The sequence below is a fragment of the Gavialis gangeticus genome, unplaced genomic scaffold (genome assembly GCF_001723915.1).
Source record: "Gavialis gangeticus isolate Ggan-Ray unplaced genomic scaffold, GavGan_comp1, whole genome shotgun sequence".
Taxonomy (NCBI): Eukaryota; Metazoa; Chordata; order Crocodylia; family Gavialidae; genus Gavialis; species Gavialis gangeticus.
In genome coordinates, this window is record NW_017729011.1 from 4,758,628 (window position 1) to 4,779,012 (window position 20,385).

Consider the following 20,385-nt stretch of genomic DNA (forward strand, 5'->3'; position numbering starts at 1 on the left):
AAACACACACACACACACGTGCTGCCTGCACATGCTCACACCTCCCATACCAGTGGGGCCTGTGCTCCCTGGTCTGGCCATGCAGCTGGGAGCCACATGGTGCTGGAGCAGGGCAGGGGCAGGAAGCACAAAAATGGCTAGGGGTGGGCAGGGCTGGGCTCCTGTCTCCTGCTGCCGGTTCCCCCTGGGTCTTTCTGCCCCTGACTCCTGTTGTCTTTTACAGGCAGCCAGGAGCAGATAAATACGTTCTAAATTTTTTAGAGGTCTCACGGGCTGGATAGAGTGGCTTGGTGAGCCCGATCCAGCTTGTGTGCTGTATTTTGCCCGCCCCTGCCCTAATGTATGTTTGGAAGAGCTGGAGGGGACACAGTGTTGAATGTGATATGCGGTCATCTTTGTTGTCTGCTCTACTTTTCTTGAAGAGAATTCCCCAATTTGTGGCCTGACAACTGCAAAACCTGAGTCTGTAATTTGCAGTAGTTTTCCCCTGGTCACGGAGAAGTTCATTATCCATGTCTGTTTGCTTATTTGTAGGTTGAGTGCATTGGGTTATGGTTATGAAGAAAGAGGCAGTTTTTCAAATGTCCCCAAAATCTCTGATGGGACTTAGGAATTTGGAGGGTAGGAACCCAGTTGCTGTTAGAAGCAGAGAAATCTGGATCAACCCGAGGCATGTTATTGGTAGTGATGCTCTTGGAAGTGAAGAGGAAGAGGGTTCTATTCATGGAAGATCTCTGGATCTTCTCCAGGAGCCCAAACAGGCAGATTTGGTGATGAAAAGGCATCAGAAGGCTCTCTGTTTCAAGCTAGATCAGAGTAGCTGGAGAATAATTTGGATAACTGGTGAGGAGCTTCCCCTCTCATGGCTTTCTTAGGTTCACGTTTGATTTTCTATTCCAGTGAGGGACCTTGTGAGATGGTTATGGACAACTGAAGCGTTGTGTCAAAGAGAAGCCATCTTTCCTCCTGCTCTGTACTGAGTCTTTCCTCTCCCATTTCCATCTTCTTTTGTAAGACAGTGGTCTGATCCTAGAGCTTCTGGAGCTGGTCTTTGGCCCCTTCTTGGCTTGGAAAAGGGATCTGAAGAATAAGCGTCTCTAGAAGTGCTGGTAATTCTCTTTGTACGCAAGAAAGTTTTCTGCCTGCACTGAGTTCTCGGAGTATGTTTTACAGATCTGTACCCACTGATTCAACTTCCCCTTCCTCAGAGCCTTTTGCTGAGACTTCAACTTGAAGAGAACAACTGAGGGTAGTGAGGCCCCAGACATTTAAATAGCCTAATGAAAAAGTTTAGTTGTACATGAGGTGTGTGAGCTGGCCCCAAGAGCTACTGCTTTTAAATGGTTCCAGAACTCATTGAATCAACATGTGCGCTCCCCAGGGTGTGGGTCCACAGAGGCAATAGATTCCAAGCCCTACCATTGCACGCTCGGCACTTTCCTTGCTTTTGTTACTCACTGTGTTGACAGGGTTTATCATTGGTTTGGAAGTCTGCCTCCTCAGTTTCCCTTTGACATGTTTATATTTGATCCCTGAAAGGAAAATTCTTATTGGGAAAACGATATATTTACTTTAATTGTTTACAGATTGCAATTTACTATGCACCTCACACACAACTGCTGCACATGATACCATGTGCATCAAGTAAAACTCGCCATGAGTTGTTATATTCAGGAAAGTGAAAAGAATGGAAACATTCAGGGGGGAAAAGATTGTGCAGTTGTAGAAAATGAACAGTGGCTATCTTAGCTGTACTGTTGTATCAGCATGAATGCAAAATAAGCAAGGATTGCATTTCACTGTGGATAAAATAGGAAATGTGATCCTTGGCAGTGTTTGGAAAATATGTGGAAATTATGGCTATAGCATTAAATGTCATTTACAACACATGTTCTTAATAAGAGAATGCAGCATTGATTGGTATGAAGGAGATGGAACTGTAGTAATGAAAACCCCATTTCTCTGTGCTCGAGTCTTTCCGAAGTCCTAATGGGCTAAATCACTGCCATTCGGAGACGGGGTTCCTCCTATGTCTAATGTGTGTTCCGATTTACTAATTGCCTGGCTCCATTCCTCCCTCAGAAGCCATGGAAGAGGGTTGTATTAGCTGTGCTATAAGGTTCTTTTTTAATTGAATGCACCTAGGGCTGAAGCATGACACGTTTTAAAAAAGGAGCAGCAAAAAGCCAAAAGCAGCATTGAATCCCAACTCAGGACTGCATTGCAAAAGGGACTGTGGGACAGTGGGTGGTCTTCTTCCTTTGAATTTCTAACTGTTTTCAGAGGGATTTCCCCATTTCACTCCTAGATTACACAGGGGCCTCCCTTCTTGCTCATGCTGCAGCTGACAGAGGGTTAAATAACTCTTCGGGGATGTGGTGAGCACAGAACAATGCAGGGAGAGTATGGCAGGACCCAGCATGAGAAGACACTGACTTGAAAAAAAAAAGATCGAATGGCTACAGTCCTCTGTGATATTAATTTCTGTTCCACTTTCTAGTCCTTCTGTTAGCTATTCTTTGTCTTACAAAGCTGATAATTAATATGCCTCCAGCAGAACAAAGGCTGGGATTCCCTTCCATTTTCTTATACCTATCTCCTTGTGCATTCATCCTGTTTCCCCCCCCGCAGTGTCCCTGCTTGGAAATCATGTGCTACTTTAGTTGCCTCTGTATGTCCTAATGTCTGTTCTGTCTTGGAGAATCCTCAAGATGCAGGATGTAATTATGATGCAAAATTTCGAAATAGATATTTTAAGGCACAGTGCTGGATCTTATTAATCGCCCCTACATTCCAAAACATGTCTCATTTCATTTGTCTGCTATATGCATTCATAAAACGAATGAAGATCTAGTTGCAAAATAAAGTATATAATTCACAATGGCAGGAGGAATTCGTTATGAAATCATATTTGCAGACTCCAGGATTCCTTTTAAACAGTGCAGTAAGGATGGGAGGAGAATTATGCCAACATGTATATGATTTACTTGCAGTTTCTTTATATTAGATGTACACCTTAAAATAGGTATGCCTAAAATTATCAATAAAATATGAGGAATTTAGGAAGGAACTTTGTATTTATTAAATAAAAAAGCAACAAATGCCAGTCTGGAAGTTAAAAGTCAGTTTTACCTTAAATTAGTCTGATGAAGTGAGCTGTGGCTCATAAAAGTTTATGCAACTTCAATTCAGTTAGTCTATAAGGTAAACCTCTACCCAGCTTCTGCCTTAAATTAATTTGAACATCTGGGAATATGTGAATTCATTTTTTAACCCAGTGGCCTCCCACACTGTATCTCTAACACACCTTTCATCTCACTTGAAAACATGTTTGCTGAAGGGCTGTTGACAAAGCAGGTTTCAATAAAAATTTCAGTAAGTCTTAAATCCATTAAATAAACTGTTTTGTTAGTTTGCAGGTAGCAGCAAAAATTGAGAGCATGGCTCTCATTTTATACATATGGGTCTGTGTTGCTTGAATATGACAGTTATATGATGCTGGAACAACTGGAATGTAACCTACCTGTTAATCCCTTAGTTGTAGATATGCCAGTTGTATGCCAGACATGCCCAATGTCACAGTAGGATAACATTTAAATATTTAAAGTCCTTTGTAGGTAGGATATTTTTCTAAATGACTGTTCTGAAGATAGTTCATTAAGAACATTCATTGAGGATAGAATTATTTCCTCATTTTTAGATTTGTTTTGGGCATAAACTAGCAGGGCAGAGTTAAAGTTGTTCATTAAATAATTTGGTGATTGGATTATATTTATTATTTGCCTCTTGGCCCTTGTAATAAAGACTTGATTTTTTTAAAAAGCCTGCTTATTTTTCAGGCTAGAGACAAGCATTGTTATTGCCTTAGAGAAGACGTGAACATTAGCATCTAGAACTTGACCATTTCCAGCTATGAAGTTCAGCTGTAATTGGCTGTACGGTGTGCAATCCTAAATTTCAGTGACATTATCTTCTTTCTCTTACTTGTTGTATCTTTTAATTAGCTGACCATAACTCTTCCAGGCCTCAGGCTGTGTGGCATTTAATGTCTCCTGACACAAAGAAAAACTGTTGAGAGATTTTTTTTCATTGTTAAATTTCTCCTCTGGGGGTTTGACATCTCATTTTACCCGTGCAAGATGCACAAATGGCTTCAGTTAGAAAATGGATTTCAGTTGCCAGTACATTTCAGCAAAATTGGTGAATAAAGTAATTGAATTTTGTGATGGCACAAGACCAAAACCATTGCTTTACCTCACCAGCCTGTGGGTGCCAGTTTTGCTGTGATCACAATGTGTTCTGAATGATCTATGCAGAAAAAACCCCCAGAATGAACAGAGAGAAGTTTATGGCTTTCCTGAGAGGCACTTTTCCAACTTAAAAATATAAACCCTGTGGTTTTCATGGTTTTGAACTGTAACCACAGACATTGAGAACTGGAAAAGATTTGATTTACGGTCACCCTGCTTTTATTGCCAGACTAAGGAAGTGGGTTTATTTTCTTAATTAAAAAAGTTAAATGCCTTTGAATTAGTGTTTAAAACAAAAGTTTTTTAATGTGAATTTAGTGCTTGAGGAAAGTACCTGATGGGGGGCCGGGGGGAGAAACCAGGTTGGTTGTACCTACACAAAGCAGGTGCAGAACACCGTTCTCCCCAAGGGCTTCACTAAGGTATTTCCATTTATGTCAGGGAGGACCTGTCCTTGTGGTCGGAGGTTCTGGGGTTGCCTGTCACTTCGCACTTCTTTGGAGCCCACGAAAAAGGATGCACCTCAGTTACAGTGAGGTATATGTGTGAGAGAGGGGTGGTGAAGGGGGAGAGGGACGGAAGTGTGGATACCTGTCCTTTGAGAATGGGATGAGATCACGAGTCCCAGGGCAGTGACAGAGCACACAGGTGCTCATGGTACTGGACTCTGCTGCCCACTCCTCCCATTGGATGCATGGCTTAGAGCAGGGGTGGGCAATTATTTTGGCTGGAGGGCCACTTAATGCATTTTGGTGAGCTGTCTAGGGCCACACACACAAAGTCTTGGACAAGATACCATTTTAACAAATTATACATAAAAAACCAAATCATGTACTATACTATATTTTAAGTTTATTTAAAAAATAATGTTTGTCCTGATTTATGGTTGTTTTGAGTAGTGTGTACAGAGGCAATTGCATAATAGTGGTGCAGAATAAAGTGTTTACTCTTGTATATTGTGTGTGGAATGGGAAGTGTGTGTGTGGGGTGGATATGAGTGTGGGGGGGGGGTTAGGGGGGTGTGCACGTGTATGTGGGCAGCTGCCCATGCACTAGGTCCTGGGAGCCAGCTGGGGGTGGAGGGGAGGGGTAGGGGGTGTGTGCAGCAGAGCTCCCCTGGATGGCGCATGTGCGGCCTGCCTCTCCCCTGCATCCGGCCTGTGGCTGCCCCAGTGGTGCTTCTTGGGACTGAGCCTCACCTGCTTGCATCTACCCCACATCCACCTGCACTGCCTTGGCCCCAGCCAGTGCACGCAGCTTCCCAGCGGGGCTGGTGCCACAGCCACCTAGGTATTGCTAGACTCCCCCTGCCTCCAGTGGCTCTTCCTCCTCTGCCTGCCCCTGCAGGTAACAAGGGAGAGCCATAGGGATGCGTGCTGGGCAGCAGATACCCAGCCAGGCGGGAGGAAGCTTAAGCTGGGTGGTCCTGTCCCAGCATGTGGGGCTCTAGCTTCAGCTTCTGGCTGCCCTTCTACCAATACCTAGTTGGTCACTCCCATTCTAGAAGCATAGGACTGGAAGAGATGTCCTTGGTCCACAGATCCAGTTCCTTACTGTCTCTAGTGATTAGTGTCATCTAATCATTTGGATACATTTCTCAAGCCCTCCCTTAAAATGAATGAGATTTCTTTCCCCCACTACTGGTGTTGAAATGCTGTAACAAAATATCACTTCCCTGATAGTTAAAAACCTTATTTCCAGCCTAAATTTTATTTTTTTTCCCTTGTTTTTATCACTTTTCTTTTTCTTAAATAACTCTTTATACTCCCAGGTGTTTTTCTGATCACCACTATATATAAAGAGCATTCATATAATTTCTCAGCCTTTGATTTGCAAGGCTAAAGAAGCCAAGGTCTTTTAATCTCCCCTTGGAAGATAACCCTCCATTTCCCTGATTATCCTAGAAACTGTTTTCTGCACCTGTCCTAGTCTGAATTCCTTTTCTGGTTAGAATTGCACAGCATATCCCACATAGGGTCTTAACAGTGGTGTTAATGTTTCCCTATCTTTGCAGTATATGTTTACCCCATGTATCCTAGGATTGCATTTGCCTTTCTGAAGGCCACATCACATCAGTGGCCCATAGTTGCTCTGTAATCAAGTAATACACCCAGGGCTTTCTCCTCATCAGTCATTTCTAACTGGGATCTCAGTTTATATTGGAAATTGTTTTGTTCCCTCAGTGTCCTTTCCTTTCCTTCTCGTGTCCTTGTGACAAGGTATTTAGCAGAACTTGCAGATTCTTTGGAAGCTGACATGGCCACTTCTGCTGTGGTCTCAAGTTTGCAACCATTAGGATGTCAATCGTGAGCCTTAGCACCTGTGCCACCCCGGCCCCCTCCCGCAATGTGTGATGTTATAGTTCTGCTGGCATCGTATTTCTATTGCTCTGCTCCTCACAGCCATCCAGTTCTTCCTGTATGATATCCCAGTCCTCCTCGGTATCAACACTGCCTGCCAGCTTTGAGTCATAAGTACGCTTATGCACCCTCCTTTTTTTTCTTTTTTTCCCACTCTGCATGTTGATTTCATGCTGCTGCTTCACTGTGCAGCAGAAGCCTGGTAGCAGGATGGGCAAGCAACAGCAAAAATGATTTGGCTGTCTGGAACTGTGGCTTAGTGGAGGCCCTTGAAAGCCAGGAGGTGTAAATGCAGGGGAAGTTCTGTTTGGATTCTGCGGTCTGCTGGATGGAGCAAATCTGAAATGTTACCTCTACAAAGTGACACTTGCTGTTATCTCATCTACAGTCCTTTCATTTTCTTTTTGAAGTTGGTGTGCACCTGAGATTTCATCATATAATTTACCCTGTATCTGGGGAGATGAGTAGATAGTCTAAAGAAGAGCTGGTGTAATGTAGAGACACAGTTTTCATGTCACAGTTCCACCTATGTATTGAAACACTAGTGAGGTTTTCTGTCAATTGTAGGAAAATTTAGGTAGGAAAAAAATCACCAAATAAATCATTTGTTTCGATAATGGGGATGTGGAATACTTTTGTCAAGTTTAACAGTTGGCTTTATGCAAACTGAACTGCTAGTTTCCTAACTGTTTGTTTTTTCTATATCATCCCAAATTGATCAATATATTCATGGTAGTTCTGATTTGCAATGAATTGTTAAATGCTGTGGGCTAAATTCTGCCCTTTCGTATGTGTGCACAACTCTGGAAATCATTGGGGTGGGGGGAAGTATGCTTATTTGCACACTAAATTTGGCTATCTGTTATTATTTCTTGAGAAATATAATTTTATTCTGGTTGAGGTTTTTTTTTTCTTAATTGTTTTTAAAGATGGAGCTAGGGAGTGCTTCCAGCTTTCCAAAAGACCTAGAGATGATCTAACATATTACGTAATCAGTTGTAAATGTGCCTGCTTCTGGCTGTTTGTGTTATCCTAGAAGGAACTCCATACTGGGAATACTAGTAGAGGTGAAACAGTGCTGTTGGTTCTACATGCAGTATATTGGCTGCTTACAGTATTTTATAAATATCACATTTTACTATATAGCCAGATTGAGGCAAAGCCTCTTGCTCAAAATAACTATCCTGTGGTTGAAATTGTATGCTAAGATAGTCTCCCTTCATCTTGAGTTCAGTTATCCAAGATTTATAGCATCCCAAGGGTAATTCAATTGGAGGCGTCTCTTTTTCAACTTATTTAATTTTTATTCTTCTACATGAAGGGGCACTTAATGTAAAAACAGTGCTGTTTATGAATCCACAATCAAATTATACTAAAGGATAGCTTTGAAACTTTAAATTAAACTAGCTAGGTACAGTACTAGACACTAATAAAAGATTTTCCTTTAGCCTGTGCTAATTAATGCAAAAATTAGTGAGTGCATTCTTATGAAGCAAGCAGAGATACTGAGAATTTGATTGTTTTTAAATTAAATACACCTAAATGTTGACTATTCAGGAAATGTTCGCTTCGAGTGGTTTGATAAATAACATGGAAACGTTTCAAATACTTAAAGACTCTGTGTTTATAGCAATTCTTTTTAATAAAGAAAGCTTGAAATGTGACTGCGATTATTATTAGTTTGTTCTGTGATATGCCCATCCTGTTGTTTTGTGTTGCATTTTTGTGTTGCATATTGTCATCTCTTATCCTCTCAGTAAATGGTGCTTTGCCAGAACTATGTAAACGCTGGGCGGGCGGACTCCGCATGAGAACTGTAATAACACAAACCAGTGAAGCTGGAGCACAGTGCCCAGGCAATTATTGCCATCTGACAGAATCTCTCCTACAGTTAGCAAGCAAATGAAGGGTGGTTTCCAAATGAATTCATCTGCTTGTGTCTCTTGTCTGAATGCTGGGATGATGTCAAAGCCATTTTAGCGAGCTTTTACTGATTGTCCTTTCTAAACCATGCAACCAACTAACTCTTTTAAGGGCATTTTGTTGTTATTTAAAAAAATGGATAGATCAGTCTAGTGCTATTTGCTGCACGACTGTTAACATGGTATAGTTGCAAATATATCCAGAGAGCTTTTAAGCATTCAAGTGCAAGGGGGTGGGTGTATTTAGTTAAAGCTATGCATGGGTGATGTCTCTTGTTTAGTTAGGGTTCCAGAGTGAGGGATTTTAGCACTTTAATCCTGACTGACAGTTGGAGGGGTTGGTGGTTTCAAACACTGTGGCATGGAGTGGCTGATTCTTCTTCTGCAGAACAATGTACCAGTGTGTCTAGGCTGCCTGTACAAAGGCAATAAATCTGTTTTGTTTTGTTTTTCTCCCCCTTCTCTCTCTCTTTCTTTCTCTCTTCCCCCCCTTCTCCGTTTCCCTCCAGGCCAGGACCCACTCCTATTGCTGAAAACCCTTCAGTCTCTTTGGACAAAGAAAGAGATGAAGAAGGTAAGGCTGTATAGTGAACCTTCCCTTCACACTGCAGCTAATAACTGTATGCAGAGCATGTCCGTCCTCAGAGCACTTGGGTCAGACCTGCAATTCTTCATGAATGCTTTCAGTTCCAATACATAGGGGAAGGATCTACACATTTGCAGTTGAAGGGGAAATAAAAGGCAGCCCTTTCCAATGTGCCAGAGTTATGGGAGATGCATAAAAAGGCTGCAGAACACAGGGCCTGAGTTTAAAAAAATTGAAGCTCAGCTTTTCTTCTAAACAATTTTTTGTCCATTAAATATGTAGAATGAGTAAACTGAAGATTTAAGATCCTGCCTCTTCTTTATACTTGACAAAGGAGTGTTGAAATCACCCAAGAAGTTGCTCTTTGCTAAGTGGAATGATACTTAGACCTGCATATTTTATGCCTTTTTACCTCCCCCCCCCCTTTTTTTTTTCCGTAGCTCTTCAGAGCACTTTGGTCTGTGCAGAGTTATCGATATATTTTTAAATGGCCCTATGATTCTGTGGTTCTATGTATTTATTTTTCACAGGAATGAACTACACATCATGAACATTTGGGAACTCGAAAACAACCCAAAAGCAAGCCATGATTGTTCCCCATGCTTAACTATCCCTGTTACCTAGGCAGGTTGATAGCAGACTTGTTTTTCTGAAAGACTGGGAAACTTGGAGCATACTATAGTGTCATCCTGATTTACTGACTGCAGTCATGACAGTGCCCAAAGAATCATAGTGTACGTGCTACATTCTAGCTGTATAAAATCCTCAGTCATCATACATGGCTGGTGTGCTTCAGACTTTCCGCTACTTCTGGCTTGGGGTCCCCAGCCTGAACAATTGAACAACTGGAGAGACAACATTAAAGAAATATCTTTCTGAGTAGTCAGTTACTGACAGACTAGAGCTCAGCATTTATGAAGCCTCAGGCGATCTATCAAATTGTGCTAGAGCAAGAGGAAAACATTAATTGTTAGGTTTTGAGGACAGCTTATTCCACCAAAACAATAGGGGAAAATAATCATCCAGATGTATGTGCTGTGTAAATTGGAATTAGGGTGGGTTGTAAACCAAAATGTTATGAAGAAAACCCCAAAGCCTCCCATCAGAGTGTCTTAGGCAGACTGCACCACAGGATTTTTGTTTTGTGGAAAAGGGAGAAATTTAAGGATCTCCATGACTCAGCCAGGTTCCTGCATATCTGTCATTGTATCACCCCAGCAATGTCTGTGAATTCAGATGGCTTGTTATTAACCCATCCTGATTAAAGGGTAAAAGACCCCTTACAACGATAAATGTGCTTTGTACACAGTATATTGATTTGCATTGCTGCAGGCAAGCCTAGCCTCATAGACCCCCACCACTCACTGCTCTTCTGCATATATTTCTGTACACACGCAAGGGAACTGCTTCTCTGTGAGACTGGAAGATCAGCCCTTGAACCAGTGGGAAAATCATTAGCATATACGAGGAGGGCACTTTCAGAGGCAGGGAAGCAGGGCAGTGACAGCTGATTATGAGACTGACATGGGGAAAGTAAACGATGTCCTCATTGATTTATGATACACACTTCCCTTTTGCAGTTGTTAGTGTGTTGTTGACGTGCAGTTGGAATAATCCATCTTTTGGAGACATTTCCTGCCTCCAGATGTGTAGTGTGCTCCCCTTTCCATGTGAAGGTAAAATTAAATAGAAAAAGACCCTATCTGAGGGTGAAAGAAGCCATACATTTGTAACTCATCTCCCCATCTGGTTATACCATATTCCAAGCTGAGAGAACATGCGGCTGTATCACTGTTTCAGATATAATGATTTGACACAAAGTGACCCTTATGCTTAGTTTTGAAGTAAATGCATTGATTTCAGTTACTCCTGCAGTAAAATTTAAAATGAAACTAGTTCACCTTCTGTTTAGTATACAGTGGCCTGGGGTAACTTTGCAATGTAATTCCTATTAATGCTAAAGAGCAGTAATTACTTCCGTTTACCTCCTTTACCTCACTGGCCCATGCACATTGTAGAAGAAGTAGATTTTTATGTTTGCCTGGGACCCCAGTTCAGCAACATAGTTTTAAAAATTCAGTGATTTATTTGTACGAGTGATATCAGTTTAATTCAGGGCAGTGATCAGCAGCATTCTCTTTTCCCCTCTTTTTTTTCTCGTCTACGTGTAATCTGAATATCAGCAAAAACTACCCTAACCATGTGATCTGCAGGACGAGAATACTGTCCTAAAGAGGGTGGTCGAAGCTCTGATGTGTGAAACATTGATGCATCAGCAGTAAATATATTCTGGGGAGGAACTTTCTGATCAGCGTATGCCATTTATCACAGCCACAGATCACTAGGGACTTTAGACACTTTTCCCACTGCTTAGAAAATCTAAGTGATCCCTAATCAAAATTTGATCTAGATACATTGCCACTGCTGCCCTTGCCACTTTTACAACCGTTCTGAGGTATTTGTGTATGAAAGGGGGCTTGCGCTCTTGCAAGGCTATTGTCTGCTGTAGCCAATACTGCCAAAAGCCCGGATTCTGACTCCAGCTGAAGGAGAAGCAGAGCTTTATGGAGAATGCTCTTGTTCAGACTCAAATGAGCTGAAGTGGGGCTTTGGAAAAAGAAACCGTTTATGCACAGTGTGCAGCTTAGTTGGCTACTTGTTTTGTTTTCCTTTGGCTGTTGTATCAGATATTTGTGGTTGAAGAAAAAAGTCTGTTCCACTACAGCCCATCTTCTTCTTCAGTTGAATCTTGCAGCTAGGTTAAAATCCTGTGTTTGACATCATGATCTCTTGCCAAAGGGGAAAGTACTTGGGGAGGGGGGATGGAAACTCCTGTCTAAATGCAAATCTTTGTTCATCAACAGCTTTGTTCATGTTGAAGTTGATAATCCAGTAAAAGAGCTATTTATTGGTTTGTGCATCAGTTTAGATTTATATTTTTGGTGATAAATTTCAAGGGTTTCCCAACACGAAAGGGGAATATGGAGAATTCTGGCTAATGGTTAAAAAAAATAAACCCACTGGCAAATTTTCTTTACATGTCCCTTTGTTTTCCATGTCATTCTTCACTCTCTTTTTTATATTGTTTTTGTTGGAAGCTACAACTGGGACCATCATACAGTAAATTACTAATGCTGGCTGCAAGCAAGAATGAGCATCTTTTTGGATTTGTTTCTTAGCCAGAAAAAGGAGAGAGAGCGAGCAGCTGCTGTTAGTGAATTCTCCTCTTCTGTCTCTGCCCTTCCCTCGCTTTACACCAGTACATGTACCATGTGGTGAAAGGTCCTGTGTGTGGGTACTGAAGGATGCCACTTCTTCACCCTGCCAACCCTCTGAGCTCCTTGGAAACTATCTGTAATGTAAACATTATAAAGATATTGCTTGGTACTGCTAATTTATCACTTCTACCAGATGGATAGTAAGTAGCCTATTAACATTCACAAAGTGAACATTCAATTCCTTCCTCCTTCTAAACAGATCACCCCAGAATTCCTTAGATTTACAGCATGGATTTTTTTCGATGTTCAAAGTTTTTGATGACATGTACATTGTCAACTCTAAAATGGCAATGGGTAGCCAACACCAAATACCTTTCCAGTCTTTATAGCTTTGGAAAAAGGGAAATTTGTTTTACAAAAAGGTAGCCTGAGGTTTCTTGGAATCTGATATTACGTATTTTATTCCTTTATTTGAAACCCTAAGGAGTTCAGTGTCCTCACATTATCTAGGGTAGTGTAGAGTATGGCATATTTGTGGTTGATTTGGTTAGGGGACAAATCTGGAAAGTTATGGTGCGGGAATAAGCAGCTGAGCATCATCCATGTCCTTAAGTGTAGGTATGTTGGAAAAGCAGATATCAGAGCTCATAAATCTTCCTGTCTTCACCGTCTCCACTTCTGTGATTAAATACACACGCACACACATACTTTTTTTATATATATCCTAAGTCTCTTTGTCTGTCTTGCAGCACAACAATTCTGTCTTTGTGGGATAATTAGTGTGGACAATTGCTGTTTTTCCCATTGGGTTTGAGGTGCAGTGGGCCATGAAGGAATCTGTAATGACATGAAAAGTCACTGAAGGTGCCGATGGTGGTTGAATAGCAACAGTTACCTCTCTGAATAGATTAAATAATAAAAAAATCTTTGTGTTCAGCTGGGAGAAGGGAGGATTCACTAATCTTTTTGTACATGACAATGTGTTTTGTGTATCTCAGCAGCTCAAGGAAGAAACCAGGCGGGGCTTTGCAGGTCTGGAAGACCCATTGGCAGGGCTCTTGGACATGCTGGAGAGCAGCAGTGATTGGAAGGGGAAAGGGCACTCCCTTGGGTATTACATCACCAATGAGTTGCAGCTTTGGATAAAGGAGCATCCCGCTGTTCAGCAGGTTAGAGAGAGAAAGTGACTGAGCCTGGAGAAAAGAGAGATGGATTGATGTAGCGTTTAATGTCCCTGAACTGCCCCCCTTTCGTTTTATTCCTGTTCCTTTCCCCTAGTGCTGCCTATAATCACAATGTGACCTGCTGTTGGGATTCATACTGAGGCACTCAGCTCCAGTGATGCCATCCTGAAAGTGAAACGTTGCCAAGAGCAGTGATGCTAAAATACCTTCCTATGTCTTTCTCTCTAAGCCGAGATTTCCATCTCCTCAGTTGAAGCTGCTTTGATGGAACATGGCTCATTCAACCTTTCCCTTGGCTGAAAGCCTTTCTGCTGGAACTGATGTTTCAGCTGACAACAGGATCCCAATCACAGTAGTTTATGTTACGTACACAAACTATTCCAGTTTGCAAATAGAAGACAGTTGCTATAAAACTATTTAATTTGCCAGATTGGTGGGTGCTTCTGTCATCCAGAATGTACAGACTTGTAATGATATGGTTCTGAATTATCAAATGATAAGCTTGAAGTTATGGGGTCCTCAGATTGAGTGCTATTCCATTCTCCATGTCCACTTTTCTTCTGACCTTCTGAGGTTTTCCCAAGGAATGTTATTTGTTACCTCTGAGGTTTTGGCTTCTTTTATCTTCGTGTCTGCATTTGGGAGTTCTGCTGTCTTTTTCAGAGCCCTGAAGATCTATTTTACTGCCTCTGCAGTTTGTTGTAGGAGAATTAATGCAGGACAGGAATTGTCTGAATTATTGTATCACTGGATTCTGGCATTAGCCTTTTGCTCCAATACCACTCCATGTTTCTAGAATTTTTCTGCTAGGAATTGGAGGTGTCAATGTTGCAAATTTAAATGAGAGGGGATATTTCCCCATGCTTATATTTTGATTTTTGCACAGGCCCATTTGGCTCACCAAGGGCTACTTCAGAGACAATTTGATAGTTTTAAATTTGGCTGCTGTGAAGTAATGTATGCATTATAGGGCACGTTGTCTCAATTTCTGTGTGAACTCCATGGGAACATTAGAGAACCAAGGAATTAGCTTGTTTGCTGTTTTAAAAAACTACATTTTGGACTGCCATTGAGTAGTTGCTGTCTTTATTAAACCTGTGTTTGACTATTTTAGACTGGCTTGAAGTTGAAGAAGCTCCAGGCCCGAGTGTTCAGAATAGTAGTCCAGTGCCAACCTAATCTCATTGATCCACTTATCAACATTTATCAGCTCCTTACAGCAGACCGGAGCTATCTGCTTGGACACGTCAGTCACCTTTACTACAATGGCAAGTACAAAGAGGTGGGTCCTGTCTTTTTGGCTTGATTTACACATCCGCAGCCCTAATTCTGCATATATCTCTGGACCAGCTTGTTCTGTTTCAGTTTACAGTTCTGCCACTTGGAGTGGTGTAACTGAACATGACCTAGTGCTTGGGTAGGTTTGGACTTGATTTTCAATGGGAATATGCCATAATTTACATTTTCAGATGAAAATAAGGCAAGACTTTTGTTTTTCCTTAAAGGGAGACGCTTCATTTTAAAGCAGCCTATCTTCATAAAACTAAGAATTAAAAATATATGTCTCATTTGGTGTTACAACAACTCTTGATCTCACAATAGTCAGAGCTCCAGCATCCCAGCTGAATGACCTCTCAACAACACATCCAGGACGTTTTGCACTTGCTTATAAGCTATACATTCCCGGACAGGTCAAACAAATAAGATATTGGCCATGTATTGAGGATTTTCTTGCTGTTTGTTAGAATTTGGAGCCCTTGGTGTTGGAAAATAAGGGGGGGGGGCAGAACTTGACTCTTTTAAGTACAATTGTAAATAGAATTGTATATGACACGTGAAACTGAAGAGACAGAGATGGCTTTTCATTAGTCTCTTGGAAGTGCAGACCTGGAAAGCTCCACATGTTTCTGGAGCTGTTTTTCTCCTGTATTTTCCCTGCCCTCTACGCTTATCTAACAGGGAAAAGTGGGATCTAAGAAGAATTGGATAAGGCTTTTTTTTGTCTTTCCCGGTACTATTTATGGCATCTCAGAGAAATTTGATTTCTTATACCCATATTTTAATCCTGGTTATACTATACCAAAGAATGATTTGGAGGTCTTGCCTTATGCCCTCCAAGATGGACTGAAGTAATGGCATGTGACAGGAAATCCTTTATTCCCATTTGGGCTAAACCTTCCCTATAAGCACTTTAAATAAAAATAACAGTGAAATAGGACCTGGAATTAGGAGTGTGGGGCATCTGGCACAAGCCCTAGTATGTCTGTATCTTGAGGGTTCTTCTAGTTTTCAGATAGGACAGTAATGAAGATCCAGGTGTAGGCTTCTTGGCTTCCCTTTGTCAGACCTTGAGTCTTCTGAAGGTTGAAATTCTTGTCATTTCATCTCATTCTGTCCTTTTGCTGTCTCCTTAGTTTAAGCCCAGGGGGTTAGTATTAGAATGGCATGCAAGCGTTTCATCTTTTACCTTAGTGTAACATATTCTTCATAGTCCAATTTTCCCATGCACAGATTTTTTACAGCTCTGCAACCTTGTCTTATGTGTTCAGGTCCTCTCACAAGTCTCTCAGTGTTTCTGCAGACTACGAGGTCCCTGAGGACTGGTGTGGTTGCTATTTACTTCTAAAGCAAATCTAGCCCTTCCCATGTCTTTCAGTATTAAAGCTACTCAAAAGGCTGAAAAAGTTTGTTAATCAGAATAATAGTCAGATTTATTGTAGAGTGAAACAGCTTCTTGGGATTTATGAATGTTGGGGCATCACCTCAAGTACTGAGAGATACATTGTCTGTAGTGAAAGTGGGGGAGGACAATTAGTAAATGGAAGACAGGTCTTGGAGCATATAAAGATAACCCTATTTTTGCTGGCAGATGTCACAGGTGTGACCAGTTCTTACTGTTTTTAAAGAGTACTGGCGGGGTAGATGCATTCTCAGAGGTACCAGTTGGGAAGGAGATGACAAGGTAAGCCTAGTGAGCCAGAGGATGTCACTGTTGCACCCAAGACAGTCAGAGCTGCATTTTTCTGAACTAAATAAGATGACAATTAAAACAAACGCAGAAGCTTTAGCAGTGACTGTTGGAGGCCTTTGGCAAGTCTTTGTGCATCTCTCGGGTCTGTTGTTTGTGGGTGTTTATCCATTCACTGCAGCTGCAGGTGGAGTGCAGTACTGTGACTCCGGGCAGTACTACGGGTCTGACAAAAAGGAGCTTGGGGCTACGTCTACAAAATGCGGATCGTATCTAAACAAGCGGGACTTAAAATGTCTGTTTATATAGTACTGACAGGGGTGCCTTTCCCCTTCCTTGTATAGCTGCTGTCTTGAGCCAAGCACAGTTAGAAGGTGAGTTTCATTGGTCATCCTGAACCAGGCATTAAGCCACCCATCTTTACTGTATTTGACTCGCTGCCATGTTGAGACTTAGTCTTGGACAAAATGTAGTGCACAACATGTGTTGTGCAGGACTTCAAGTCGCTGATAACATTGTAGGCTTTCATAACCCTTTTTCTTGAACTCTCTCTGTTTCGGTGTTGGTGACTGGCTTTATGAAAACCAAGATGGCCGCTGGTACTTTTTAAACAATGATGGAATTCAGCAGACCAGAGGCTAATATAGTGCGATGCTGTTCTGTGAAGAGACTCTGAATAGGCCAGGCTGTGCTTTAGAAGAATGAGGGGTAGGCAGAAGGCAAGCTAGTGTTTCATGGTCATCTTATGTTACACTTCAGCCTTTCAAAGAGTGTCTGGGACTGGTTGAATGAACCTCTCTTGCACTCCAAATGCAGGAATCTAAAGACAAAGGAGACTCTTGTCACTTGCAGGCCCCTTTAGCGAATAAAAGCCATTGTCACATGAACAGGGGCAGTCTGGCAGGCTGTGCATGCTTCAGTGCCCCATGATATCGCTAAGTCTCAGCAGAAATCACATTCAGGGCCCTGTCAGCTTTGATTAGCGGGGTCTCATGACTTAATGTGCTGCGATATTTCATGTCTAAGGGTGGCGGCTGTCTTTCTGTGGGATGAATGCCCTCTATTGTCCACTGAGTTATTTTATTTACATTTTTTAAACAGCTTATAAAGGTAAAAAGATAGCTGTGCTTAAAAAAAAATCAAATTCCTTTGCTTCTGAATCAGTAGTAAGTGCTTCAAGGGTCAGATACAGTGAAACTTGTTTTCTCAATTGGCATCAAAGTTCTGGTCTTGTTTAACAGCTTTATATTAAATTCTGAACAGGTGGCAGTGGAGCTCAGTTTAGGAAGGAAACAATAAATAATCTTTTTAGCCTTTGACAACCAGAAATATTCCTGGTCCTGAGAGAACTCCCACTCAAAGCTCTCTGCATTAGATACTTGGGACATGGGGTTTTTTCTTCATCTGTTTGTTTTTTGTACAAAAACATTGGGCTTAAGATTTAACAGGGACAAGGAAATATTTTTTTTAAATCTCATTTTAACAAATACATGCCCCCCTTCTCTGTTCATGTTTTCAAATGTTAACAAAAAATTCAAGATTTTAATAAGGTATAAAATTGCTTGCATAAATATTTTAGAGTAAACTAGTATTCATTACATTTTAACTAAACAAGATGTATTAATTGTCACTTAAGCTAATTGTTAACTTTTGAAATTAAGGAGAAAAGGCATTACATCATGCCATTCATTCATTTAAAATACACCTACCTTAAAGTTCCTGGGCAAAAGCTACATTAATGTGGAGCTCAGACTCGGAGTACATATCAGTAATACAGTGTAAATACCTTACTGAAATGGTTTATTTATTTTTAAAAAGAGAGCTAGAGAGTGAAAGAGAAAGCAAATATGATAAACCCAGGAAAACAAGAGTCAGTCTTAAAAGAAATCCAGAACATACGAAGATTCAGAAATGCATAGTGTCATCTCTGAAAAACTTTAACTCTGCTTTGTTGTGATGCTTTGCCATAACTATATGAATATATCCTAAATTTTACTGATTTTTTTTTTAAAAAAATGTACATAAGCAATAGTGCCACTAAAGGACAGAGTTAAGGTTGTTTGGGTTCCTTAATGGAATTACAGACAACAATATGTTCGGGTTTATTTTAAGTCGAGCCTTAACTCTGAATTTCCTGGATTGCTTGGGAGACCCTTAGAATATCCCTATAGTATTTTTTTTTACCATTAATTACTAATACGTCAGTCAACTTTCACTATACTGTAATTGCTTTTCTTTATTTATTGAAAATATTGCATATTTGATAAGAAAGTAAAAAATACTGGGTAATGTTTCTTATCATTTAATCATAGTAACATCGACTTTAAATCTCTCTCTTTAATTTTCTCTTCTAGGGACAGTGTCATTTCTCCTACAGTGTGTCCTGGCCATTTTGAGTCATCAGAGCAGCACAAGACAGCCAGAGTTTTAGCTCCAGTGTTCCTTTCCCACCTGACACCACATTCTCACATACATGAGCATGTGCATACATACACATATACACACACATCCACAGCCAACCTAATTTCCCTCTCTTTCCCAGTTTTCATATATCTCTGATATGCACACATCAAATTTCCCTCTCCTTCCAGCATCTTCTGTTTTCCCCTACTACACCAGTTTTTGCTCTCCTTTCCATGCATCATATTACCTTGAGCACACACTTAAACATACACAGGTGTGCTGTTTTCCTTCAGAGAACATCTAGTGCAACACCTCGTATTTTTTTGGTGGTGGGGTGATGCACAAGGGGTAGGGGTGAGGATTACTTTGGATTATTAGTTAAACTGTTGCTATGATATATATGGAAGTTTTAAAATTAATAAAATTAATGTACCACATCTCCTTTAAGGGGGAGAAAAAAGAATAATCTTCTCAAGATGCTCCTCCCTGTCCTTACCACCTCCCAGTCTTTCTATGTTTATGAAGAGTAGATAAATGCAAATGGCAGCCCTCTTTCTAAGGTCAGTCTGTCTACTCAGTTTTATTGAAAACCACAGAAGATGGTGGCTATTTTAAGAAAGGTACCTTAACTGAGAATAGGCTTTGGCCTCAACCTATTTGAAAACAATAGGAGATGACAGCAAAGCCAATGTTAGACTTACTTGTAGGGCCCCAAGCAGAATCTGAGCCTCCCTCAACCCAGCTAGGCATTTGTGGCTCGTACTAAATAGGACTTATGAGGCTCTCTATTGGTTTGAGGTCCCTAGGCAGCTGTTTTCAAAGAATGGTTGTAAAACATTTGTTTTCTAGCTACACCTGAAAGAGGGATCTTCATTTATGTAAAATAATAGGCAAAGTTGACCATCCTCCCAAACAATCTTCTTTAAAAGGATCCTGTCAGCAAGATTTCAGTGAGTTAAAACCATACGGGATGTTTGAAGAACGTGCTTTGTTCCATTATTGGTAATTGTCAACAAGGAAAAGTCTGATACTGGGTGCTAAATGTTTCAAATAATGTATTTTAAATGCATTTAAACTGGTAAATGCGTTGGTAGATTTATTTGTAAACGCTTAGAAAATCCATTCTGTTCTAAAAGTTAAATGCTGTAACTGGGGAACATACGTTCCTTTTCAGATATAACGTGAGGTTTAGTCCCTGTTTGAGTTGCAAAATTCAGTGCATTTTTAACTGTACAGCTATAGTTTGAGGTTTCCATAATGTTATCCCTCCTCTTTTCTTCAGTTAGGTTCATTGCTTCCAGTCTTGGGATAGTTACATGGTACTTTGTTTATTTCTACATTAACTTCCATTTATTCTTCCTACTGGCCTCATGGCATCCTTGTATGTGCATGGATATTCTCTCTCTCTCTTTCTTTCCCTATTCCTCCCCCCACCCACCACCCAAATCTTTGCTTTTCAATTTCACATCAATTTTGATAGGACTTTACAAAAAA

The 20,385-nt window shown here is 40.9% G+C and overlaps 1 protein-coding gene across 4 annotated transcripts in view; it reads left to right on the top strand.

The window, feature by feature from the left end:
• The window catches only part of EXD3 (exonuclease 3'-5' domain containing 3), a 525,078-nt gene that overhangs the window by 164,740 nt on the left and 339,953 nt on the right, over window positions 1-20,385 (top strand). For 3 of the 4 annotated variants that reach the window (XM_019510424.1, XM_019510425.1, XM_019510422.1), the window contains exons 4-6: window positions 9,042-9,106; window positions 13,335-13,505; window positions 14,635-14,802. In XM_019510424.1, coding sequence (XP_019365969.1) covers window positions 9,042-9,106; window positions 13,335-13,505; window positions 14,635-14,802 — 404 coding nt within the window. The remainder of the gene's footprint in view (window positions 1-9,041; window positions 9,107-13,334; window positions 13,506-14,634; window positions 14,803-20,385) is intronic. The other variant, XM_019510423.1, reaches the window with a different exon arrangement.